This window comes from Scomber scombrus, chromosome 11, assembly GCF_963691925.1.
Source record: "Scomber scombrus chromosome 11, fScoSco1.1, whole genome shotgun sequence".
NCBI lineage: Eukaryota > Metazoa > Chordata > Actinopteri > Scombriformes > Scombridae > Scomber > Scomber scombrus.
Window position 1 is genome coordinate 6202035 of NC_084980.1, and position 21965 is coordinate 6223999.

The 21965-nt window shown below is 39.8% G+C and overlaps 1 protein-coding gene across 2 annotated transcripts in view; it reads right to left on the minus strand.

Moving 5' to 3' along the window:
- The window catches only part of ctnnd2b (catenin (cadherin-associated protein), delta 2b), a 136184-nt gene that overhangs the window by 46236 nt on the left and 67983 nt on the right, over positions 1 to 21965 (minus strand). Inside the window, exons 5-10 of one of the 2 annotated variants that reach the window (XM_062428552.1) lie at positions 21691 to 21842; positions 21198 to 21371; positions 19160 to 19305; positions 17958 to 18199; positions 16118 to 16249; positions 11273 to 11516 (exon numbers count right to left, since the gene is read on the minus strand). In XM_062428552.1, coding sequence (XP_062284536.1) covers positions 11273 to 11516; positions 16118 to 16249; positions 17958 to 18199; positions 19160 to 19305; positions 21198 to 21371; positions 21691 to 21842 — 1090 coding nt within the window. Of the gene's footprint in view, positions 1 to 11272; positions 11526 to 15716; positions 15752 to 16113; positions 16250 to 17951; positions 18200 to 19159; positions 19306 to 21197; positions 21372 to 21690; positions 21843 to 21965 lie in introns of those variants that run through there. The other variant, XM_062428553.1, reaches the window with a different exon arrangement.

The window sequence follows — 21965 nt, forward strand, 5'->3', positions numbered from 1 at the left end:
CCATGACAACTGAGCAAACTCTATCCACTGATGAAGATCATTTACTGTAGATGCCGTGGAAATCTTCAGAAAAAGGTCAAATTGATGTTTAATGCTATGTAAAAATAAACTTTTTTCTCACCTCTATGTTTGGGTTTTATAACAAAACTGTCCCAATTGAATCCATGTATTGGATGGAGATTGTTGAACAAGCTTTTTAATCTGAGATATTTTAGTTGTAAAATGTATGGTAAGATAATAATAATGAGGCTGAAAACTTTCTTGAGGTGGTCATTTCCAAACAAAAGACACATCTGCAGCAGTAAAATTAAAAACAAAGTGAAAGACCAGTTGATGGAACATCCCAAAGTTAAGGCCTTTTTTGTAACGCCTTCCTTGACACTATGAAGTAAAGAAAGAAAAGCTTTGGGTAAATGATTACAAAACAGAAGGTCGCGCTTGGCTTCACAGCAAAAGGCTCAACAATGAAGCTCGTTTGAATTCAGCGCTGTTCACATCCCACGTCACCATGCAGTAAAATCATCTCTGTGGATGATAAATAATTGAGGAAGCTTTCAGCTGTCCGTCAAAGCTGAGGCTCTTTCAACTGTTTCTGTCGTTTTTTTTCTACGACGGCTCAATGAAACTGGCAAAAATGAGGTTTCAAAGCGCTTTTCAGTCCGTTACTCATCAAGAGGCAGCACACAGTGTTGCCACCGGCACATCAGTGGCCAAAGAATAAACAGTATGCGGAGGTCAAAGTGGCACTTCTGAAAGCACTTCTACAATATTTATTATAAAATCTTCTTCATTCTGTCACTTCCTCTATCTCTCAATCTTTTTCTTTGGATTTTCTGTGTCACACTGGCCTTCTTCTCCAAGTTTTAGGTTAAAGCAGGTCCACTCACAAGACTCACACCTATATACACCATATACACACAATAACAACAAAATAAATTCAGACACACTGTAGTGGTATTTCACACACATAACAAACACACAGTGTAATTGCTGGCAGTCTGCAGGCACAGAGTACATGTGACACACCCACACCCACTCACAGCAAACAAGTGTGTATCAGAAGAAGAAAAAACACCATTGTGCCCATGCGTTATGAGACAGGAGCACCACGAGTAGGTGGGAAACAAACACAAACATGCGAGATAACACACACACACACACACACACACACACACACACACACACACACACACACACACACACACACACACACACACACACACACACACACAGAACCAGAGCCTAGAATAGTTGCGGCCCCACTGAGAAAGTGGCACATCACAGCGGATCAAACTCAACCCCGAGGCCCCCGAGGCTCCGTGATGCTCTGCAGACACATTCACACACATGCGGAGAAATAAATGTACATATTCATCACGCGCTCATAAACACGCACACAAAAAGACTAAAATACTCTAATGTACTGAACATCGGGTTGACATGTTGTGTAATGTGTTGCTGTTGAGGGGTAAATCCCTGAAACCGAAACGCGACTCGAAAGCAGAGCGAACTCTAAAAATGATCTACCGACAGTCAGAGTGGATCTAAATAAAATGAAGAGACTGTCTCCTTCTTTGTGTGTCCTGCCGCAGAAAGCTGTACTATAATGGCTCATTCATTCACTAACTCTAGCCTGGAGCTGTACTACTTTTCACTCAGCATCTCTATCTCTCTCTTGCTGTGTGTGTGTGCGTTCTTCCAGAAAGGAGAGAGAAAGAGAGAGAGAGGGAGAGAGAGAGAGAGAGAGAGAGAGAGGATGGGGGGGGGGGGGGGGGGGGGGGACACAGGAGGATATGCTGCTCCCAGTCCCAAACACTGTGTGACAACATCACAGCAGGATGAGAAAATACTGCTGAGCCATCTGTGAACTTTGGGCGAAAGTGTTCACTCTGGGATTGTTTGTAGTGTTTTAGTGTTCATTGGTTGGTCAGGAAAAGAATATGCATCATATTTGAGCAGCTCTTGGAGAAAAGAAATCATCATATTTGTATTGAAAATGATTCAGTATGTGTATGAGCATGTTTCATGGTCATTGAATGGATTGAAGACAGCTTTTACGTACAGATGAGTATATTTTTTTAGCTTGTGCTTTAGGATGCATTCATCCACTACATTGCTTTAACAAAAAAAAAGAAAAAATCTCAACAAATTATATTATAACTTGTCTAAAAAGGTCTATTATGTCTAATAAAAGAATTAATGGTGTGGCCTATATTTCTGTATTATCATTAATTCACTCCATTTAGCTTCAATTATAGAGAAGCGAAACTGAGATAAGTGTATTTAGACTGAAGCATAGTCTCGTCTTAGGATCAGTCCTTTGCTTCCTTAGCTTTGATTCATGTTCAACTGTACCATGTTTTTTTTTTTTTAGAATAATCAAATAATGCATTGACAGCTATAAATATGGTGGAAAAAATTATTCAAAATGTCACATATATTTCAGAAATAATCAGAGGTGTTTGTACTTGTTTTCAACCATGAATAGTGTCTTTCTATCAGGCTAGTATGACCCCAGCAACCTCAACCAATCAGAAGGTAGGACTAAAGGGCTTAAAAGGCTAAACCCAGGGCAAGACCTCCAGTATACTCACTTGCAACTATTGTATTGGTCAGGTCTATATAATGTGCTTGACCCTATTTTGAAGCTTATGTCAGGCTTGACATATGGAAATTTCTCCTATAAAGTGCAAAAACATGTCAATCATAAAAGCAGATCTGATTAAAAAAAAAGAAAGAAGCTATTTTACTAATCTTAATAAACAAAGTAGAAGTCAGCTCATATGACTTCACTAAATCCTCCGAACAAGCTTGGACGGCGAGATTAATTATCTCACCCCAGTTGCAGATATTTTCACTTCAAGGCACATGAAGCAAAATTGCTAAGTGATCCAAATGTCACCTAGTTTCTCCAGTTTCTGCCCGTCCTTTTCTTTTCCCCTCCCCTCTTTTGTGCTTCCTATAAATAAGCCACTTTTACGGTTTGACTGCAACCTTGTCCCTTTACCCTTTTGTCCTGAAGGTGGCTTCCAATCAAAATGAGTCAATATTGAGAAAAAAAAGGACAGTTGAGGAGAAGAGGAGCACTTGAAAAAGAGAGAAAAAAAGCTGACTCACTTTATCTAAAAGAAGGGAAATGACTGATGTTTTTTTAAAAACTTTCACTAAAAATGTGTATATATGTATCCTGTATGTGTGTGTGTGTGTGCGCAAATGTGTGTGTCTCCGAAATCCCCCAAGAGAGCTTAATGTTTCATTTGGCGACTCAGTGGACTGGGACAAAGTACTGACAAACTGTCAATCCACTCTTTGTTCCTAACCAACCAGGTGGACTATCTCGCATCACCACACGTCCTTATGTGCGCGACAGTGTGTATGTGTGTTTTTGTGTGTGAGCGAGTGTGTCATCCACAGCCAAAACATTTACCTCACAATATGAGATGGCGGGGCTGCAGGAAACCCAACAATTAAACCTGGCAAATAAATAAACTATCAATGAATGAATCGATGAATTATGTATTAGTGCAGGGGCGAGGCGCTGTAATGTGAGGGCTGCAGGCAGATGATGCTCGCTGCTATATCGAGCTGAAAGGATTTCCTGTGAGTCAGGGTTTTTGGGGAATAGAGCGAATTGAAACCGGAGAGCGAACTATCTGATTTGTGTTGGGTGTGTTTTTGTGTGTGTGTGTGTGTGTGTGTCTGTTCCCACCACTGAGGACTGTCAGGAGGGGGGAAATAGAGATTTGTCTGATGACTCATTCCCCGACAGACAGACATTAATACAGACATGCAGAAAGTCAGGTGGGGTAAACTGAAGAAGAAAAGAAGAAAAGAGAGGGAGAGAAAGAAGGAAAGGAGGATGGAATTTTTTAAAATAAACCGCCAAGACTGCATTCATTTTTCAGCGAGACTTCTAACAACTTCATGTGGCTGATTAACAATTAAACATTACAGTGTATTTATAGCAAACTAGACTAGAATATAGAAAACAAGGAGCAACAGAGGATCTGCCTACGATATGTGGAGCTGATGGACTGTAATGAGCACAGTAACTGATTTATGATGGATAACACTGGTTAAAAGGCAACAGTCCGTGTAATTGTCCTTGCAATGATGTCGTAGCATGTGTTCTTTGTTTCTTTATCAGATCTTGTTTCTGTGTGTCTCTCTCGCTTTCTCTCCAGACCCACAAGTGTCATCGGTTACTCAATGAAGAGGATGTATTTACAATCACTAACTCTGCAATTCTTCCTCTTCTAGCTCTATAGAAATTACAGTAGTGTATTATGTGGTAGAAGCCACATGAAACCCATTGAATTTACAAAATGTATGTGGTAGCAGCACTTAAACCGTTTATTGTACATTTTATTAAAATTAAGCTTATTCTTAAACTGTAAAATATCATGACTCCATTACATATTATTGTAGCAGGTGTTTGGTAACCACATTTGGGAAAAAAAGTGTGTTTATATATATATGTGAGATGATCTGCTTATATATTAATATCAGGATTTTTTTATTCCCCAATATCAGTATCGGCATCTGCTCCAAAAATCCAGTATCGGTCGGGCCCTGCTGCACTCTATCGACTTTTTAGAAGAGTTTCAGTGGGTTTTTACCCCTCGCAGCCTATGTACACTGTGCCATTTTAACAAAGATATCAAAGATTATAATAATAATTAGCTTTTAAAAAAAACTGCATGCAGTCTGAAATGAATATGAAAGATAAATTGTGACATTTTTAGAGCACTATAGCTGCTATGGAGCTTTTCTTTAGTAACTGATCAAGATAGAAGCATTGATTATTGCTAGCTGGCATCTGAATTTTAATATTGTATGTGCTCAACATACTTTCAGAATACTCTTATGTTATATTTCTTCTGTAGATAGGACATCAGCCTTTGATAACGGTGTATGTGAGTCTGTGAGTGACCCCACCTCGACCTCAATATAGAACAGAGGTGAAAGAGAGTGAGGCAGAGAGAAAATTACAGAAAGAAAAGAGAGACGTGTGTTATGTTTGTTATCCAGTGTGTGTGTGTGTGTGTGTGTGTGTGTGTGTGTGTGTGTGTGTGTGTGTGTGTGTGTGTGTGAAGGCATGGCTGACTGACTGGCCCACTGAGGCTGGAAAAGATGAACGAAAGGTCAGGAGATGTCAGGCAGAGCTGTGAAAACAACTGACACACACACACACACACACACACACACACACACACACACGCACGCACGCACGCACGCACAGAATCCATCGCAACCCCGTGACTGAATATGGATCAGAGATTCTAACTGTGCTTATGAGCATGAAATAAAATGAGGCACTTTTATGATCGGGTCAGATCCTGTTTTCCACAAATCTTTCTTCGTGTTAGCGGGAATGTTCCCACAAATTACTGGCGGCCTGAAGGAGGAAGCACACTGGAGAACATAAGAGGCTGTATCCACAGCAACGTGCCTTGATTTGCCAGAATGTGACAGTGTGAAGCTTGGCAAATGAGCTAAATGATATTTGTTTGAGGCTTTTAGAGGATAAAGGTATCATTAGGGAGCCAGATGCAGACGGTGCCAATGACCTCACACCTATCCAGTTATCTTCTGTTTACTGTGCTAATGATTACAGTATTGTAGGGAAGAAAAAGTATTGTTTTTGTTTTTCATGTCTACGTAGAGACTAATCCTGTACCCCATTCCATCAGAAAAATGTGTTACTGTTAGTTAATTTCGAAAATGCCACGGAAAAGTAGAGTCCCTGATGACCTCTTTTCCCAGATGACAAGACTGAAACCAAGTTAAAAACTTTCAAAATATAATGCAGTGCGACTATTTAATAACTTGCATGCATCCCGAAAATCACACATTGTAGCTCCAGATTGTTAAAATGTAGCTAAATATTTTCTGCTTGACCTAATAAGCAGCATCTTGCATTCAGTAATGTTAGCTAACATAATTTTAATGTTAGCTAATGTTAACTAGCATTGGTAATGATTTCAGGACTAAATGCATCCACATTCCTACTAAAAGTAAGACAAGAAGCAGCAACAAAGCATTTATAAGAAGATTAAGCTAACGTAACATACCGTCATTAACACCCAGCATCTAACTGGACTGAAGTGACATATGCAGGTATGTTTACGTGTTCTTGTGCTGTAGCTGAGCAGCTAATTGGCTTTATAGCCTGCTAACTGGCAGAAAATGTCTGATGGTTTATTCAACAAGCCAAGGTGCATGTTTGAGAGTTAGATAAGAAGGTGACTTTAGCAGGGAAGTTAATGTGGATTGTTGTTCATTGCCTGAGGCTCTTGCGTAGCAGGATGCTATCAGGCTCAGTGTGACCGTCTGCTGATAGAATGCCACATTACTGCTTATGGAAATTAGGACTCCAACTACATTGACTGATAATAGAATGGCATTTCACTGAATTAATGCAAAAGCATAAGAGTCATCATGAAACGAAGAATTTAAATGATAAAATGTTCCCTTATGGTTTCAGATTCTTTTCTTAAAAGAGAGCATAAGGCAAGTGATCCCCTAGATGGTCATTTAAGGAACAGTTAATGTTAACCAACATTTGAACTGCTCATCTCAAGCTAAACCCAGACAACAGTAACAACAGAAGTAAACAGGTGAAAGAATCCAGCTCCTGAATTATCAGGAATTAGCTCTGCAGCGAAGAGCACAGGTAGCTGCAATAATACAAAGTGTGGAAGAACAACATGAGTGACAACTGGATTTACTTTGGGCTATATCCCTTATTAGAGTGACGTGTAAACCTTTATAGTATACTATAAACAGGCTATAAATAGCTTTTTACCAACCTGCAATAGAGGAGAACAATACCTGAAATCATGGTAGTTGTACACAACAAAGATGGCAACAGCTGTAGCCGCAGAAGACATAAAAATGTCAAAATCCACACAAAAAACATGACTAAATCTTGACTTAAGAAAAACTTAACAAAAATATATTTACTTTTTGTTGACTAAACAAACAATTAAATAAACTAGATTAAAACTAAGATGCATTTCAGTCAACTAACATTAAAACTAAATCACATCCAGGTGCCAAAATAAACGCTGGGCAAGCCACATACAACCGTCACAAAGCTTGTTCAGAAATCACCAGGACAGACAGACAATGGAGACAAATGACCCAATAAATCAACAGATAGATAAATGGATGGAGGGATGGGTGGATCGATGGAAAGCCCAAGGAGAGAATGATGAATATTTACACTCTTAAAAACAGACGCTGTGGTGAGCCATATTGTTGCACATTGCAAATAAGCAATAAATTAACTACATTTGTCATATATCTGAAAACTGGTTAGATTACTTTACTTTTTGAAGATCAGAACTTTTTTCTGAGCATTTTCAGGTCACAGAGGAAGTCAATCTGATGTTATTCCATGTTGAATTCAAATGTGAAGAACTTTGAAAAGCCAGGACTCTCATCTACTCTCCAATTCAGAATCTCTTTACAGCTGATATAAAGGCACTGTGCGTATATGGGTGACAATACAAATGTGAGATGTACATTGTCATGCTGCCTTTAACATTAACACTCCTGTCTGATATCTGTTTGTGTAGTGATGATGGAAAGATTCAGTGAATGAGACAAAGGTAAGATAGATAGACAGAATGTAAATAGGTATAAATAAATAGTTGGATTACTTTGTCATTCTTTGCTCGGCTTGATTTTGATTCCACACAAGGAATTCGGGGTCGTACCTATCGAAGGGGGGACAGGCAGAGAGAAACAAGATATGTTGGCTGTCTGGCAACAAATTATATTCAATAAATGTCAGAATAGTGATGATTAATATAAATAGAAATCAATCTCTAGCATCTAGACTCGTCTTTCTCTCTCAACATTAGGTTATCAGGCAATGGTAGAGGAGGTGGGCAAGGTGGAGGACATGCATTTAGAGCGGGTGGTGGGGAGATGGTGGATGTGTCAGGTAAAGAGAGGGTCTTTTTGGTTATTAAAAACTAGGTAACACCTTTGTTTCTTGCACATTCAAACACACCGAACTGGATGTCTTGCTCATGGTTGCTGCAGAGTGTAGCCTTTAGGTCAAAAGTCCAGATCCAAAAGCACAAGGTTTACTTTGAAATTCACAAGGTTGTGACCTTTGTACAGTACACACCTTGTTCCAAGATCCGTAATCAAACTACAGTATTTCATAATTTACTGTATATATAAACAACATCATTCTCTCTATTCTTCTTTCTTTTTATGAGGTTGGTCTTTTATGGCAAATTAGCTGTTGATTGATGACACAGTCACCCATATGTGATGTCGCCTAGTTTAATTCTGTTGTAAGTAAGTAGCGTTATCTCTGAAAAGCAGGACTCATAGCAAAGCTAAATGGTGAGTAAATAACAAGGTATGCTAAGCCTGTTATGTGTAGATTACGATAGGTTTAATTTAGATATTGCTTCATATATATCTGTATATTGTTGCCTACTTTCCCCTGTTACCCCAGGAACTGAGCTTTTGTTTTCTGTAAATCTTTTTTCTTTTTTGGTTCATTTTTAGATTGTGTGAATCTAATGAGATTATGAAGATATCAAAATAGTCTCTCAAATGCATAGGTTATGCCTACGAAAAGCATGGAAGGAACCTAGTTGGGGTGACTGTATCACAGAACAGCTGTGACGCCCAATGGGTCAATCTCCTTAAAGCTGGGTTTTGTTGTTTAAAGTAAAGTACAAGGCTGGTCATATTCTATTTTTTCATATTGTAAACAAAACATGAAAGACCAAAACCAACAATTGACCCTACTGACATGTACTGAAATGTATCTCATTCCTCTATGCTATATAGGGCTGGGTATCGTTAAAAAAATGATGATACCAGTACCAATCCAAGTACCCTTAAAGTGATACCGATACCAATTGAGTACTTCATTCGATGCCCATCATGTTAATAGAAGCATTAAATTAAACCCAAAGATGGGTTGTAGCTGCTGTGGCAGTGGGCCAATCACATGTCACATTAAATCGAAGAACGCTTGCATTGATTGACTGTGAGCAAGTCCGTACAAATAGCCATATTTTCTAGCTCTGAGTGCAAAAAGGATCGATTGCAGGTATTGTTTGAGATGTTTCGATACTACTTTGTATCAACTTATTTCGGTCAATACCATAAAGGTATGGAGTATCGATACCCGGCCCTAATGCTATAGCGCTCCATTGTTGTCTGAAAAACTTTTTTTTTTAAAAACAGTGAACCACATGTTCCTTTATCATCAGGAACACAATCAGAGTTTATTTATCTATTTTTGCATAATCCCATACACATGGCTACACCTGTGCAATAAAAACTCCCCTACAAATACATTAATTCTTCATGTTTGTGTAACATTTGCTAAAAAGTAGAGTGTTGGGAAATTACTAGGGTTGGGAATCACCAGAGGGTCCACGATAAGATATTATCACGATACGATATTCTTGCGATTTTAAATATATTGCGATATACTGTGATATATTGCAATTCATTACTTTTTTTCAACAGCAAATTATGTCCCCAAAGGAAAACTTCCTCCTGTACGCTGACTGTCACCTCTGCTGACCTTACCAAAAAACAAACTAGAGCCATCTAGTGGACTGAAAAAGCAATTGATTTTATTATTCTAGTACCAAAAACTTAAATTTTAATTTGCAATTTATATAATAAAAGATCGATACTTGGCATTCCGTGTATCGAAACAATATTACTATTTAAAATATCGCAATACTTTGCTGTATTGATTTTCCCCCCACCCCTAGAAATTACTGAGCCTTTTATGAAAATGAAACAACCCGTTTTAAAGATAGACATCTTCAATAGAAATGACTTGCAGTAGACAAGGCAGGGAGGTCTGAATGTATTGAGAAAAGGACTAGCATGCTGTAGGTTTTGGTCTTTTCATTGAATTTGTCGTCAATAAGAAATCTAAAGAACACTACCAACGTTACGTTATTTAATATATTTGTCAGAACAATTCATCCTCGTGCTTCAGGGCAGCAGCAGTGCAGCAAGCTTGTAGATACAGAACATCCCTGTATCGCTTCAGTGTGGCGGGACCCTCCCTTTAACGCAGTGTGGGAGCGACAGATAGCACTGTCTCAATCAGACTGACCTTGACTTTGCATGTTGTGAAGGTAAAAGCGTAATGCCATGCATCGCAAGTCAGTCCTTGAAATGTAGCAGTGCAGATGTACAGTATGGATGCTGGAAAGCTACACAACAATGATGCTGGAGCTTAGGAGTGAACGAACACACAATGTGAGTGCAAATGTGCAGGAGGGCACGGAGAAATAAACACTCGGACAATGGGTGGAGGAAAGAGCAATGGCAACAACAACAAGAGTCACTTATGCTAAAGACACAAAGATATTTATGTGTATGATAAAGATTTCAGCACAAACTGTGACTTCCTCATTAGCAATATTACATTTGTGCAAAAAAGAAAGATATATCTCCTGTCCTGTACCTGAGCTGAAATGTCACAAAGAGAGACAATCCAACTCTAATTAGGCTGCTTCTATCTTTGACGGCTAGTCTGTGCAGTCATTAGTCAGACAGCAGAGGCTATGGCAGAAAGCTTCAACACCTACAGTAGCATTTCCAGCTGTATTTTTAACTAGGACAAAATAATGATAAAACAGCTATTACGCTGTCTCTGTATGTGTCTCTCTCTTACTCTTTTGTCTGTCTGTCACTGTCTCTCTCTCATTCTCACACAGTCATACCCATACACACAGCTCTCCTGCTCTAAAAGCTTCATGCACTTTCCACATTAACTGTGTCTACCTTCTGCACAGAATGTGACTGATTGTCATTGACAGAGAGGCACTCCGCTCTTAACAGTGATACCCAACTTTTAAATTGAACCCAGAGGTGTGTGCAGGCATTCATGTAACAGTGTTAACGAGCCCCAACACCAGGCGAACTAGAGAGGACAGTGAAAGATGTGGCATGATGTGTGCCTCATACTAAAGCCCAGATTCAACCAGCCTTTTACTGCGCTGGACCATCAAAATCCTGACAGTCAGTTATCTGTTGAAGTGAATTATTCTCATGTCACTATGTCACACTTCCAACTTTGGCACTCTTTTTGTGGCTTGCAATGAAGCTCTTATTCACAGTAAAGCTTAATGTTCTCCAGGTTGTTTAATTTGGTGAATCTGGCCCTCAGTAAGTTCAGTGAGAGTGGAAAGGGAGCAGAACAAAGGGACTTCATCAACAAGCCAGAGCTGATTCTAAGTAAAAATGCCTTGTTTTTCCTCACCTTGGGTCCTTCTGGATGCTGTCCACAGATGGAGACCGGCCCAGGGCCGCCTCAGGAGGGAGTGCGGGGCCCGACTTGCTGTAAGGCGACTCGGTGGACGGGCAGAACTGCAGGGTGCGGTACGGGTTGGCGTAGTCGGCCGCTCCGCCTCCTGTGGCGAAGCTGCCTCTCTGAAAGGTGTTGGTGGCGCTCTGGCTTCCCGTTCGCTGCAAGGGGATTGGGTCGACACCAGGGGAAGGCGGGGCTAAAGCGGGAAGAGGAGCGTAGGGATAGAGCAGATAGTTGAGGACCTCTTGGTACAACTGGTTCACCACTGATGTAGCCGAGGAGGGGCGGGGAGCAGGGGGAGAAGAAACCGCACGAGCGCCAACACGAGGATACACAAATACACACGCACGCACACACACGAGATAGAAGCAACAACACCGGCACAAATGGAAGAAACAGCACAGAAGAAAATAAGTGGAGAGGGGAGAAGCAAAAAAATAAAAGAAAGCAAAGATATGAAATAAAACAGTAAGTCAAACTGCAGTGATCAACTTACAACTCAACAGGTGGAGTAACTTCAGATGAAAATGGCCTTATTTTTCATTTGAATAAAATAAGCCCATAAGAAAACAAACATAAAACAGACAGAATCAGTCAAAGCAGACATGCACCGTTAAACAAAACCATTTACGAAAAACAAACTTTATGGTCACATATAAAACTTTGCAGGCACCGGCGACAGTTGACAAATGCCCTCTAGAGTGGTTGCTTTATTTGCTAGTTTTTAGTTTGTGTGTCAGCATTTTCCCTCATGTGTACAAATTCCAGCCTACAAATACATCAAGTCTTCTTAACGCTGCTAGCTTTAATATCAGTATGTATGTGCACGTGTGGAGACAGGACTGACCTAGAAAAAGCTGCTCCTCATTCATTTCTGTTGTAAATAACATTACTCTTGCCAGTTTTAAACACTCACTGCTTGTTTTGGTACCACTGGTTCTCTCCACTGGTTCTCCACGAACTCTACAACTCAATTTCTTGTTTCTGGCTTTCATTTTTTTCTCATTCCGACTACTTCCTGGTCCCTTTGATGCCTGGCCGAGTCACTGAAGTATAAATATGTATTTTCAGCCTCATTAGTGTCAAAACTAGCATCAGGATCAATATTTAAACAGGACCTAATAAGGTGCTCTCCCTTATGTGACATCATGTCCAATTTGCCTGTTCTGAGGTGGACATGAAAACTATCTTAGAAAATGAGTCACGGTGATGAGACGTCCAGGTGTCACTAAAATGGGTATAAATATAGATTTGGTTTCTTTTTTGAAGACCTAATTTCTGCATCAATTTCCTCACAATAATTAATTGTGGACGCCAACTTCAAAGCCCTGTTCATTTCAATTTATATTCTGTTTTTGCATTTTGTCAAACACATCTGCACTTAATCTAATTACTACTATTATTACCACAACTAACTGGCACACAATTAACCTGGGGCCATTGGGGCTGCCCACTATGCCTGGTTGGTAACTCAGCCTTCCTGAACAGACATCAGAACACTATAAAACCTTCACCACAGCTGCTGAATCTGCGTTCTCAGTCTCAAACAGAGAAAGGAATTGACTTCTTGTTAAATAGCTGTTCAGGAACCATTTGGGCATGATAGTCAACACGGGCGTACCGGCTCGCTCTGAGGGAGGTAAGGTGGGTCACTGTGTGCGTGTGTGTATGTGTAACTAGATAACTGCAGGGACCTTGACAAGGCCTGAGGAAATTCACTAGCGATGTGAAGGCGGGCGTAAAATTGTCTGCTTGTTTCCAACTCATGTTGAAACTATTTGAAATGACCTTGACACATTGGCAGGCTTTGACGACTACTTTGTGTTGCACACAAAAATGAAGAAAAGCAGATCTATGTCAGTGTAAATAAGATAAGGTCAAAACCTAGCGTGTGGCTGGACTGTGTATGAAACACTAGAGAGCTTTTAATTTGAATGGAAGAAGGAAGTGGTGACATCTCCAGGAAGTGTGCTGGGTTTGACTGAAGCCAGCCTGACATAGGGGGTTTTCAAGTACGCCAAGTTTGGACTTGCTAGTTCAGATTGGCAACACTTTTTTCCCCCACAAAATAATAACCTCATTGACAGAGATGCAGCAAATTATGTTATTCAGTCTTTGGCTTAATAAAGCTCTTCATTTCTTTATTTTCCCTTTTTGTTTGTCGCTTTTTCTAAGGGAGATGAAGAATACATCGACATATGATTTACTTTATTTATACATGTGTATTTGAGTTTAATACCCGAAAAAAACAAAAACGAATCAAATAAAACAAAATTTAATATAGACTGATCTGTTCATTTGATATTTATATTAATGTAAATGTGGTGATATTTGTACATATAGAGCTATTGTTTTGTCTAGTGAAAACATGAAGCTTCACTTTACATCCAGACAAACTAATGTTGCATCTCTGAGAAGAACATTTATCTTCCAAAAGGATGCTACAGAGACAACAAAATGATACAGAGACATTAGAGCCAGCAGTAAATTACCAAAGAGCTGCACAGATCAGTCATGTTCTCTGTGACATGATGAAGGAAGATGACTGGTTGGGCTTCTAGCAGTTGAGATCAGCCAGCAGCTCCTCATATCTCCATATATCAGGTGTTATTCGGATAAACTGACCAGAAATTGGGAATCTAAAGATTTACTTCCTTGCCTAAAAATGTATTAAAACTTAATAAAGTGATATATTAACTGTCCTACAACAAAAATTACAACAGCTTTTAGCGTGGCTCAAAATCTCAAACATCGTTGCTAGTTGGTACGAAATGCATTGTGGGACTGGGAATGCTGCTGGTTATCTTGATGCATCCAAGTGACCAATCAGTGTGTAGAGAGAGCCAGCATGTACACTTAAGATATTTTAATTAGTCTGGTGAATCTCTATGTGTTGGAATCAAACCTTTGGGAAAGGAGTATGCATTTTCCTCTCACAGGCGACCGAACCGGCGGCGAAGCGTCGACAACATTTTAGGACACGCTCGATTTGCTTTGATTTTCAAAGCACCCATGCTCACGCCCATGGGATTAATTGAGATTAATTTTCAGCCTTGAAACTAATTAGTTAACAGACTGTGACTGAGAGACAAATTGCCATTGAGACCCCAATTGGATTTGCCTACCTGATCTGGTAAATAGTGCTACATGATGATCAGCAGTCTTTCCTATAACACCACAGCATTGAAAAAAACACACCTACCTTCTGAGCTGGACCACGCCGTGTTACTTCCTGTTCTACAGTGTTTCTGTGATCAGTCACGGGCAGTCATGTGATGTCTTCTACTCGCTGATTTTTATAAATTTAGATGCTTCAGTAGGTGATTTACAGCACACTGAAGCTATTTATAGTTATGGACTATTTCAAGCATTTTTCACATTGGTGTTCACAGTGTCACCCCGCTTTGCTTCAAGTGTTATCACAGTTTTTATGCTGTTCTTTACTCCCCCCCCCCCCCCCCCCCTTTAACCGCTGCCTCTTAGTGTTGACTAATGGTTTTATTAAAGCTAAAATCCTTGAAATGCTTTTTATCGTCTTTTGATGTGGGACCGAGGTATATAACTGAGCTTCTTACACCTTACTGTCCGAACAGGCCATTCAGGTCTGCCAGTCTGAGTTTTTTAACAATTCCAGAGTCCAGATTAAAAATAAAGGGTGATGGAGCCTTTGCAGTTGGGGCTCCTCGACTCTGGGATAACCTTCCATTAAGTATCAGGTCAGCTGACTCTGTTAGTAGCACCCACTCTCCAATCCCACCCCTGCCCCCTTGCATTATTATGCTATTAAATTATCATTATATCAGTTGTATAAAATGATCTTCAAATGACAATAATATCGTTTATCGCGATTATTTCGGAGACGATATATCGTCTCAATAGTTATTGTGACATGATTGTTTTCTTTTATTGACAGTTTTATCTGTGTGTGTGTTTATGTGTGAGCATGTATTTGTTTCATTTATTATGGGCTGCTTTTGTTTTTAATGTTGCCTACTTTTGGAATTTTTTCACCTTTGGAAAGAAGTTTCTGCTATTGGCTTGAAAAGACCTCTATAAATAAAGTTATTATCGATATCTTTTCAGCAGTAGCCATTCAACGCATCTACCTTCTGTAATTTCCACTCTATAAGTTTTCATTGTTAGTGGTGGACTCCACCATTTCAACACTGGACTGAAATTGCCTTCACTCAAAAAGGATTCACAGTGTTTGTTGAGAATAACGCTGACCACAATCACTCAACCAAAATGCTTTTAAAAAACATGTCATCTTCTGCATTTATGGCAGCAGATCAGTTTGATGTTTTTTCAAGAGAGTAATGGAACAAGAAGGAGAAGCTACATCGAGCTGTCAGATGAAAAATTGATAATAGGTGCCTTGTTAGAAAGTGGAACGGCTTCCTGTAAGTGTTTGTTCCCAAAGGCTTCAGCTCGCTCCTTATTAACTCCCCAAATTTTATGAACTGTAGCCTTTATTGTTCACTCCTGCTGCCCATCCCATTCTTCTTCTGCAACCTCTCATCCTCTTTTTTTCATTTTCATTCACCTAACATTAACTTTAACATTGTTATCAGTTTAGAACGGTCGCAGAGCAGCTACCAGCTCTCTTGCATCTTACTTCTATCAAATGTTTGCTTTCACTCACAATTTCCTCTCTTTTTTATCCCTCTTGTCTTCTGGGATTGAGTTTTACAGGCTGTGTGTTTGTAGATATCACCTCAACACCTTGAACAAACAACCCCTCCATTTCTCATCTCTTTATTTTTTCCTCTCAGCCCCCGCATCCTCATATGTGCTCACCTTGTCCTCTCATGTTGGGTTTGGTATAGACTCTGTCTTCGTAGATGGGGTCGATGTGGTGTTCTGGAGACTGCAGAGGTCGCAGCTCAGAGCCCAGGTGACTGTGCTGGCTGCTGTAGGAACCTCTGGAGCCTGGAACACACACAGCGAAAAAGCAGGTTACAGACGAGAGGGCAATATGAAAGGTACAGATTATAGGATAATCAAATTTAGAGCAGTTAAGTCAGTGTTAAATCTTCTGGATTACTTTTTAAAATACATTTATACTTTGATGTTTTGTTCCCTTTAAACTTAGAGATTATAACTTAGACAGCGGTGGAAACCAGCAAAGTACATATCCATTCCATTTCATTATTTAATGGAAGAGAAATATTGTACCTTTTTCTCTGCAGCACTTCCCTACAATAAAGGTAATGACTGCCTTTCAGATTACAATTCCCCCACCTTAAATGTATAAAGTTAATTTAATTGTTGAAGATTAAACCAGCAGTTACATCTTTTTGTCTTAGGACCCCCTACAAAAAACTGTCAATTTACAGCCTCTCATCACTTTTTAGAGTTTTTGAGTTGTTTTTGAGTTGTTTGCACTTCCACTGAAGAGACAAAGACAGACATATCCCCTTTAATCTTCTCAGAGTTTCATTGAAATAACATTCTGAGATGCAAAGATATAAAATTATCCAATATTTCACAAATAAATTAATGATTTTTGCAGCAGAACTTTCTTTTTTCTAACCCCATTAATCCCTTCATGACCTCCCATATTTATCTTGTGAACCTTAGGAGGGGGCTGGACCCTCAGGTTGGGAAACATTGGATTAAAAATAAGTTGCTGCATATAAAGTGGTTACAATGAGCTCCAATCAGCTGCGATGACGGGTAACTTTTGATACTGGAAGTAAATCTTGCTGATAATATAAGTGTGGTTTTTCATGCAGGACGAGTATTTTTACATTAATGTATTGGCACTTTTATTTAATATATTTCCTCTGGCGCTGGCATTGGATTGGTTTTACCTTGCTCCCTTGCCATGAGGATATTAAGTTAGTAGTTAAAATGAGAGTTCACTTGTAGTCATTATCTACAGTATGTATCTCCTGGACAAAAGTTGCTGTCCATCAGTTTTTAAGCCACCCCTAACATGAGCACATTTTAGTTCAAATAAAAAAAAAAATATTCCAAAAATATTATCTTTTGTAAAGCCCAAAACAAAGCTCAACTCTGGCCCTTTTTCAACTGGAATTTAAAAAAAATAAAATAAAAGATCCTCTGTAGAAGCAACACATCTCTCTAATTTGAGATCTAACACATTTTAAATAAAACCTCGAGCCAATTTAATCAAATATTTGGTTAAAATGTGTTTTCTTTCTAATCCACGTGTGCATGCTGATGAATACAAATTAAGCACAAATGGGAAATGGGTTCATGTAACTGCAACTATTATGAATATAATGGAAGTGCCTCAGAAATGCCATATTAGGCCCTGAAGAAAAACTCATAATTCATAATCTCTTAGACCAAATGGTGTTACATAACTGAAAAGTGAGAAGGTCAATCACACAGAAATGAGGTTTTAAAAAAAAACAAAAAAGAGAATAAAGAAAAGAATTGAAGAAATTAAGTAACATCTGCCTGACTAATGTTATTTTGTTGCATGTCAATTTTAGAGCTAAAAAGACTTGACCCTGACTTAAAAGGACATGTCTAATTTTCAAATACATTTAAAGTGAGTGTTGAGGTGATGGTTTTTATTAACTAAAACGTATACATGGTATGATGACATCTACATGACATACATGACATGTACATGAAGTAGTAATTAAAGTGTCCTGACCTCTACCTGCCAGGCTACCAGGCCTTTGCAGGGTTGCGTTAGCGTACAGCTCGTGGGAAATCTTGTAGCTGTCGCCTCCGATGTGGTGCATCATGCGCTTGGGTGACAGGGTGGCGTAGCTGCCCACCACCGAGCTGAGCTGGTGGAGGGGCGACGAGGTGTGGTTTCCCCCCGGGGAGGCCGCCATGGGGAGAGGGGAGGAGGATCCGGGGGCACCCGATGCGACCATGTTGATGGGCGATGAGGTGCTGTGGTGAGGAGTAAGAAGAAATTAGTGTTTTTGTCACAATGTGGATCCATTTCAAACCTTACTGTTGTCTTCCTGTTGACCGTGCAACTTTTTTCCATGAACATGAGATTTATTTAAACACAAGGGCCTGCAAATAAAAATTCCATATTCAGAGCTTAACTTAGCTACTACTCCTTGTAGTTGTTGCCTGGTTTGCTTAAGCTGCCAGGATGTGGCGGTGTCAAGTAATTCACGACTCCATGGATGCGCCATTCCATCAAACCGAAATATTCTAGAAGTCTAGATGATAATGATGACTGCACATTATTTAAACTCAAAAACACAAAATTCAACCTGATATATTGCGTATCTGGAAACTTTGGGATCTCATATAGAATTTAAAATAAAGTTCTATGGGTTTGACCAATATTTGGTGGCACAGCATGTTTCAAATGCTTAGTTAGGGGTTGAACACTATGATTCTGTCATTGTCACAAATGTGCTTCAAGAGATTTGTTCGAGAGGAGGATTTATTAGTCAGGAGCGCTGAACCATCCTAAGTTTGAAGTCCTTAAATTGTCTGCTGAGGGAAAACTAAAATCATACAAGGAGCTTATTGTTAAACTGTCTTGGATTTAACAGTTTAATCAAATTACTCTATATTCAGGCAAATTACTCAGATCAGTTTCAGTATTTGTTTCCTATCGAGGCATTCATGGGCATAAATAAAAAGGATGATTAAAGTATAAGCACTAATACAAGCAGGGGAGCTTTTGTTCTGAAACAGAGCAGTTACAAACTGTTCTTCAAAGCCAGAAATAACAGCATCAGGTAAAGTAATTGTTGAGTTGCTGTGGTATTGATCAACTGATCAGCGCTTTCGACCTCCAGCAGATACATTCTTCTGTGCAACGGAGCAGGTAAAACTCTTGACAATGAGACTGTTAAATCAATGGTTTCAGACTGAAGTTGAATCCACCTGTAGGACTTGGCGAGCCGGCTGGGTGACTGTTTGGGCGAGGACACCCTCTGTAGCGTGGCGTAGCTGGGCATGTCGGAGGAGGCCGAGCCCAGGCGCTGCAGCTTGGTAGGGGATCCCACTGCCTGCAGAGGGGAGCTCACACGCTGGAATAAGAGGAATTGTACTTCATTAAAGGGCAATGTCACTCAGTTTAAATATTCATCTACTCTTCTTATATATCTCATTATTTGCCAGGAGATGAACAACTCCCTTTGGATCCGGAAACTAGAGAACAGAGACTCTAATCTAACATCATGATGAAAAGTAATCAAACCAAACATGAAGGCATTACTCTGAACTTTTAGGACCAAATTTTGTGCCGAATGAGGAAATATGTCTCAGAGCTTAAAGTACAAATTTTAAACACGCGATTCATTTAGATGAGACTGGTCAAGACGTGCTGAAGTGAGGATGCTGCCAATTTCTGACACGCTGGAACAGTGCTGCTAAATCTGTTTAAATGAATTCAAAGACATGATTAACATGGCGCTCTCAGAATCCTAAACTATAAGCCCGGAAAATTAATTCATCACAGTGCGGCACGAGAAGCCAACAAAAGACTAAATCATCACCTGAGAGGCCGAGATTTAGTACCAGTTTGCCGCAATGTTGGGCGCCCCTGTTGGCACACCCCACAAAAAGATCTGCCCGTTTTTAATGATGGCAAGAAAAATGCAGGATAAGCTACTTCAATTGTACAAGTAATGTAAGTGAGACGAAGAGCAGCCAAAGTTCGCTACCAACATCCGCCTGAGGTTTAATTCATATTTTGGTGGTGACATTATTCTTTGAGGTCAGCAATATAATAATTGACTACACCACTGTCTAACTGGATTTTTTTCAGTTGATACTCAAAAGGTGATAAGAAACATAATGAGAGATGAGGTGGGTTGTTAGCCGTTAGCCTTCGACTAAATAAACAAGTTAATTAAAGATGTGTCTGTGAATGCTCCATTGGATGATTTTCTTGGTCCAGCCTTGACATCTATGCTGCATTTGTTTGTCTGTATTTGTTGGTAGGAAATTCTGTAATCTGACAAATGTAAGTGTTACATGAATATCCTTTAAACCCAGAGGTTAAACTACAAGCAAACTAAAAAGTTCAAAGATATTGTGTACTTGCAAATTGGGTTAATGATGAGCATTTGAGTTTCTAAAGAAAAGTTCCACGGAATATCTACCAAATGCAAAGTCGTCTGTAGGCTTAAACGGTGGCTCTGAAAATATAGCTTCCTCATTTGTGGAGATGGCTGATCAAATTTGCTGGGATTCACTGAAATAACAGCTGGTCACACAAGAAGTTAACGCAACAAAGTTCATGTGGGTCACAATATTTGGTACAACCTTGCAGGGCTAGTTGATGAACTGCTCCAGCTAGGGAGCTAATAGCTACCATGCTAGTAAACCAGAGACATGCTAGCGCTAGTCAGTTAATATGTCTCTTATTTTGTACTGATCTGTTTACTTCCACCTGATATTTTGCTTTCATTTAATTCGCTGAAGAGTTATTGAAGAGAAAAAAACTGTTTTCCGCCCAAGCTAGCTAGTTGTGATTTGATTTCCACTTTATTAGCCATTGATCTGTATTTTAAGTTTGTACAACTACGTATACTACTGTTATGTGACATTAACGACTCCTCATATATCTGAAACTTTGTTGGAAGTGACACTTTAAGCGATTAATTGACAAACTGACAATGGTTTGAAACATTGAGTATAACACATAAATCAACAGCAATAAAGTAGATTGAGCTGCAGGAATGGTTTGAAAAGTTGTAATATATGTTTGCTCTGAATGAATTGGTCGCCATTGGAAACCTTTTTTATCTTCTGTAAATGCAAACAAGCTGGGGCAACAATGTTTTCAGAGCCACAATGTAAGGTGTTCAAGCAGTGTTAATGATTACACCAGTAGTGTACTGAGGTGGCTGAGAGAAGCAATCATCGGATGGCGACTGAAGCATTATAGTAATCCATTTGGGGGTTTATACTGTACCTGTGCAGGCAAAGTGGCACAGGAATAATACATGGGTGGTCCGACAGGTGCAGATCCGCCTTCAGTAGGCATGTGGAAGGCGCTGCCATGGGCTTGCTGGGCAAATGAGTCTCTCTGGGACTGAGAAGGAGAGTCTATCCCCACTAAATGGGCAGCTGCACGGCTGGATGTCACCTAGAGAGAGGAGGGTAAGTGTGGAGAAAGATGAGAGAGGTGAGGGAGAGGGGGAACAAGATGTCGAGCAACAAGCAAGGAGAGGGAGAAAGGGATGGAGGGAGATAGAGAAGGGAAGGAGAGGTATAGGAGATTAGGAGGACACGGAACGGGACAGGAGCGAGTGATGATGACGAAGCAAGGGGTGGAGGAGGGTTAGGGTTGATGGAAATGAAGGAGGTAAGTTAGGAAAATGGAGAAAGAAGAAGCAGAGGAAGTAAGAAGTCTTCAGATGAATTTACATGTGTGTGTGTGGGTGTGGGTGTGTGTGTGTGTGTACCTGGTTGTAGCTGTGAACAGCCCCTCCAATGTGCCCACTGCGGCCCGTGACTGATTCGCCGAGTGCCAGCCCTTGGTTACTATGGTAACCGGAAGCCGCATAGGCATCCTGGTTGTTGAGCTGCAAAGCACTTTGAGACAGAAGTCCTTGTCCTGATGGGCAAAAGGAGAGAAAAAAGAAGAGTTAAGGAAGTATAAAAGGAAAAATTAGTAACATCCAAAAACATTGAAGACGTACTTGACGGCTAGACATAAGGGTTGTTTTAATTCAACACA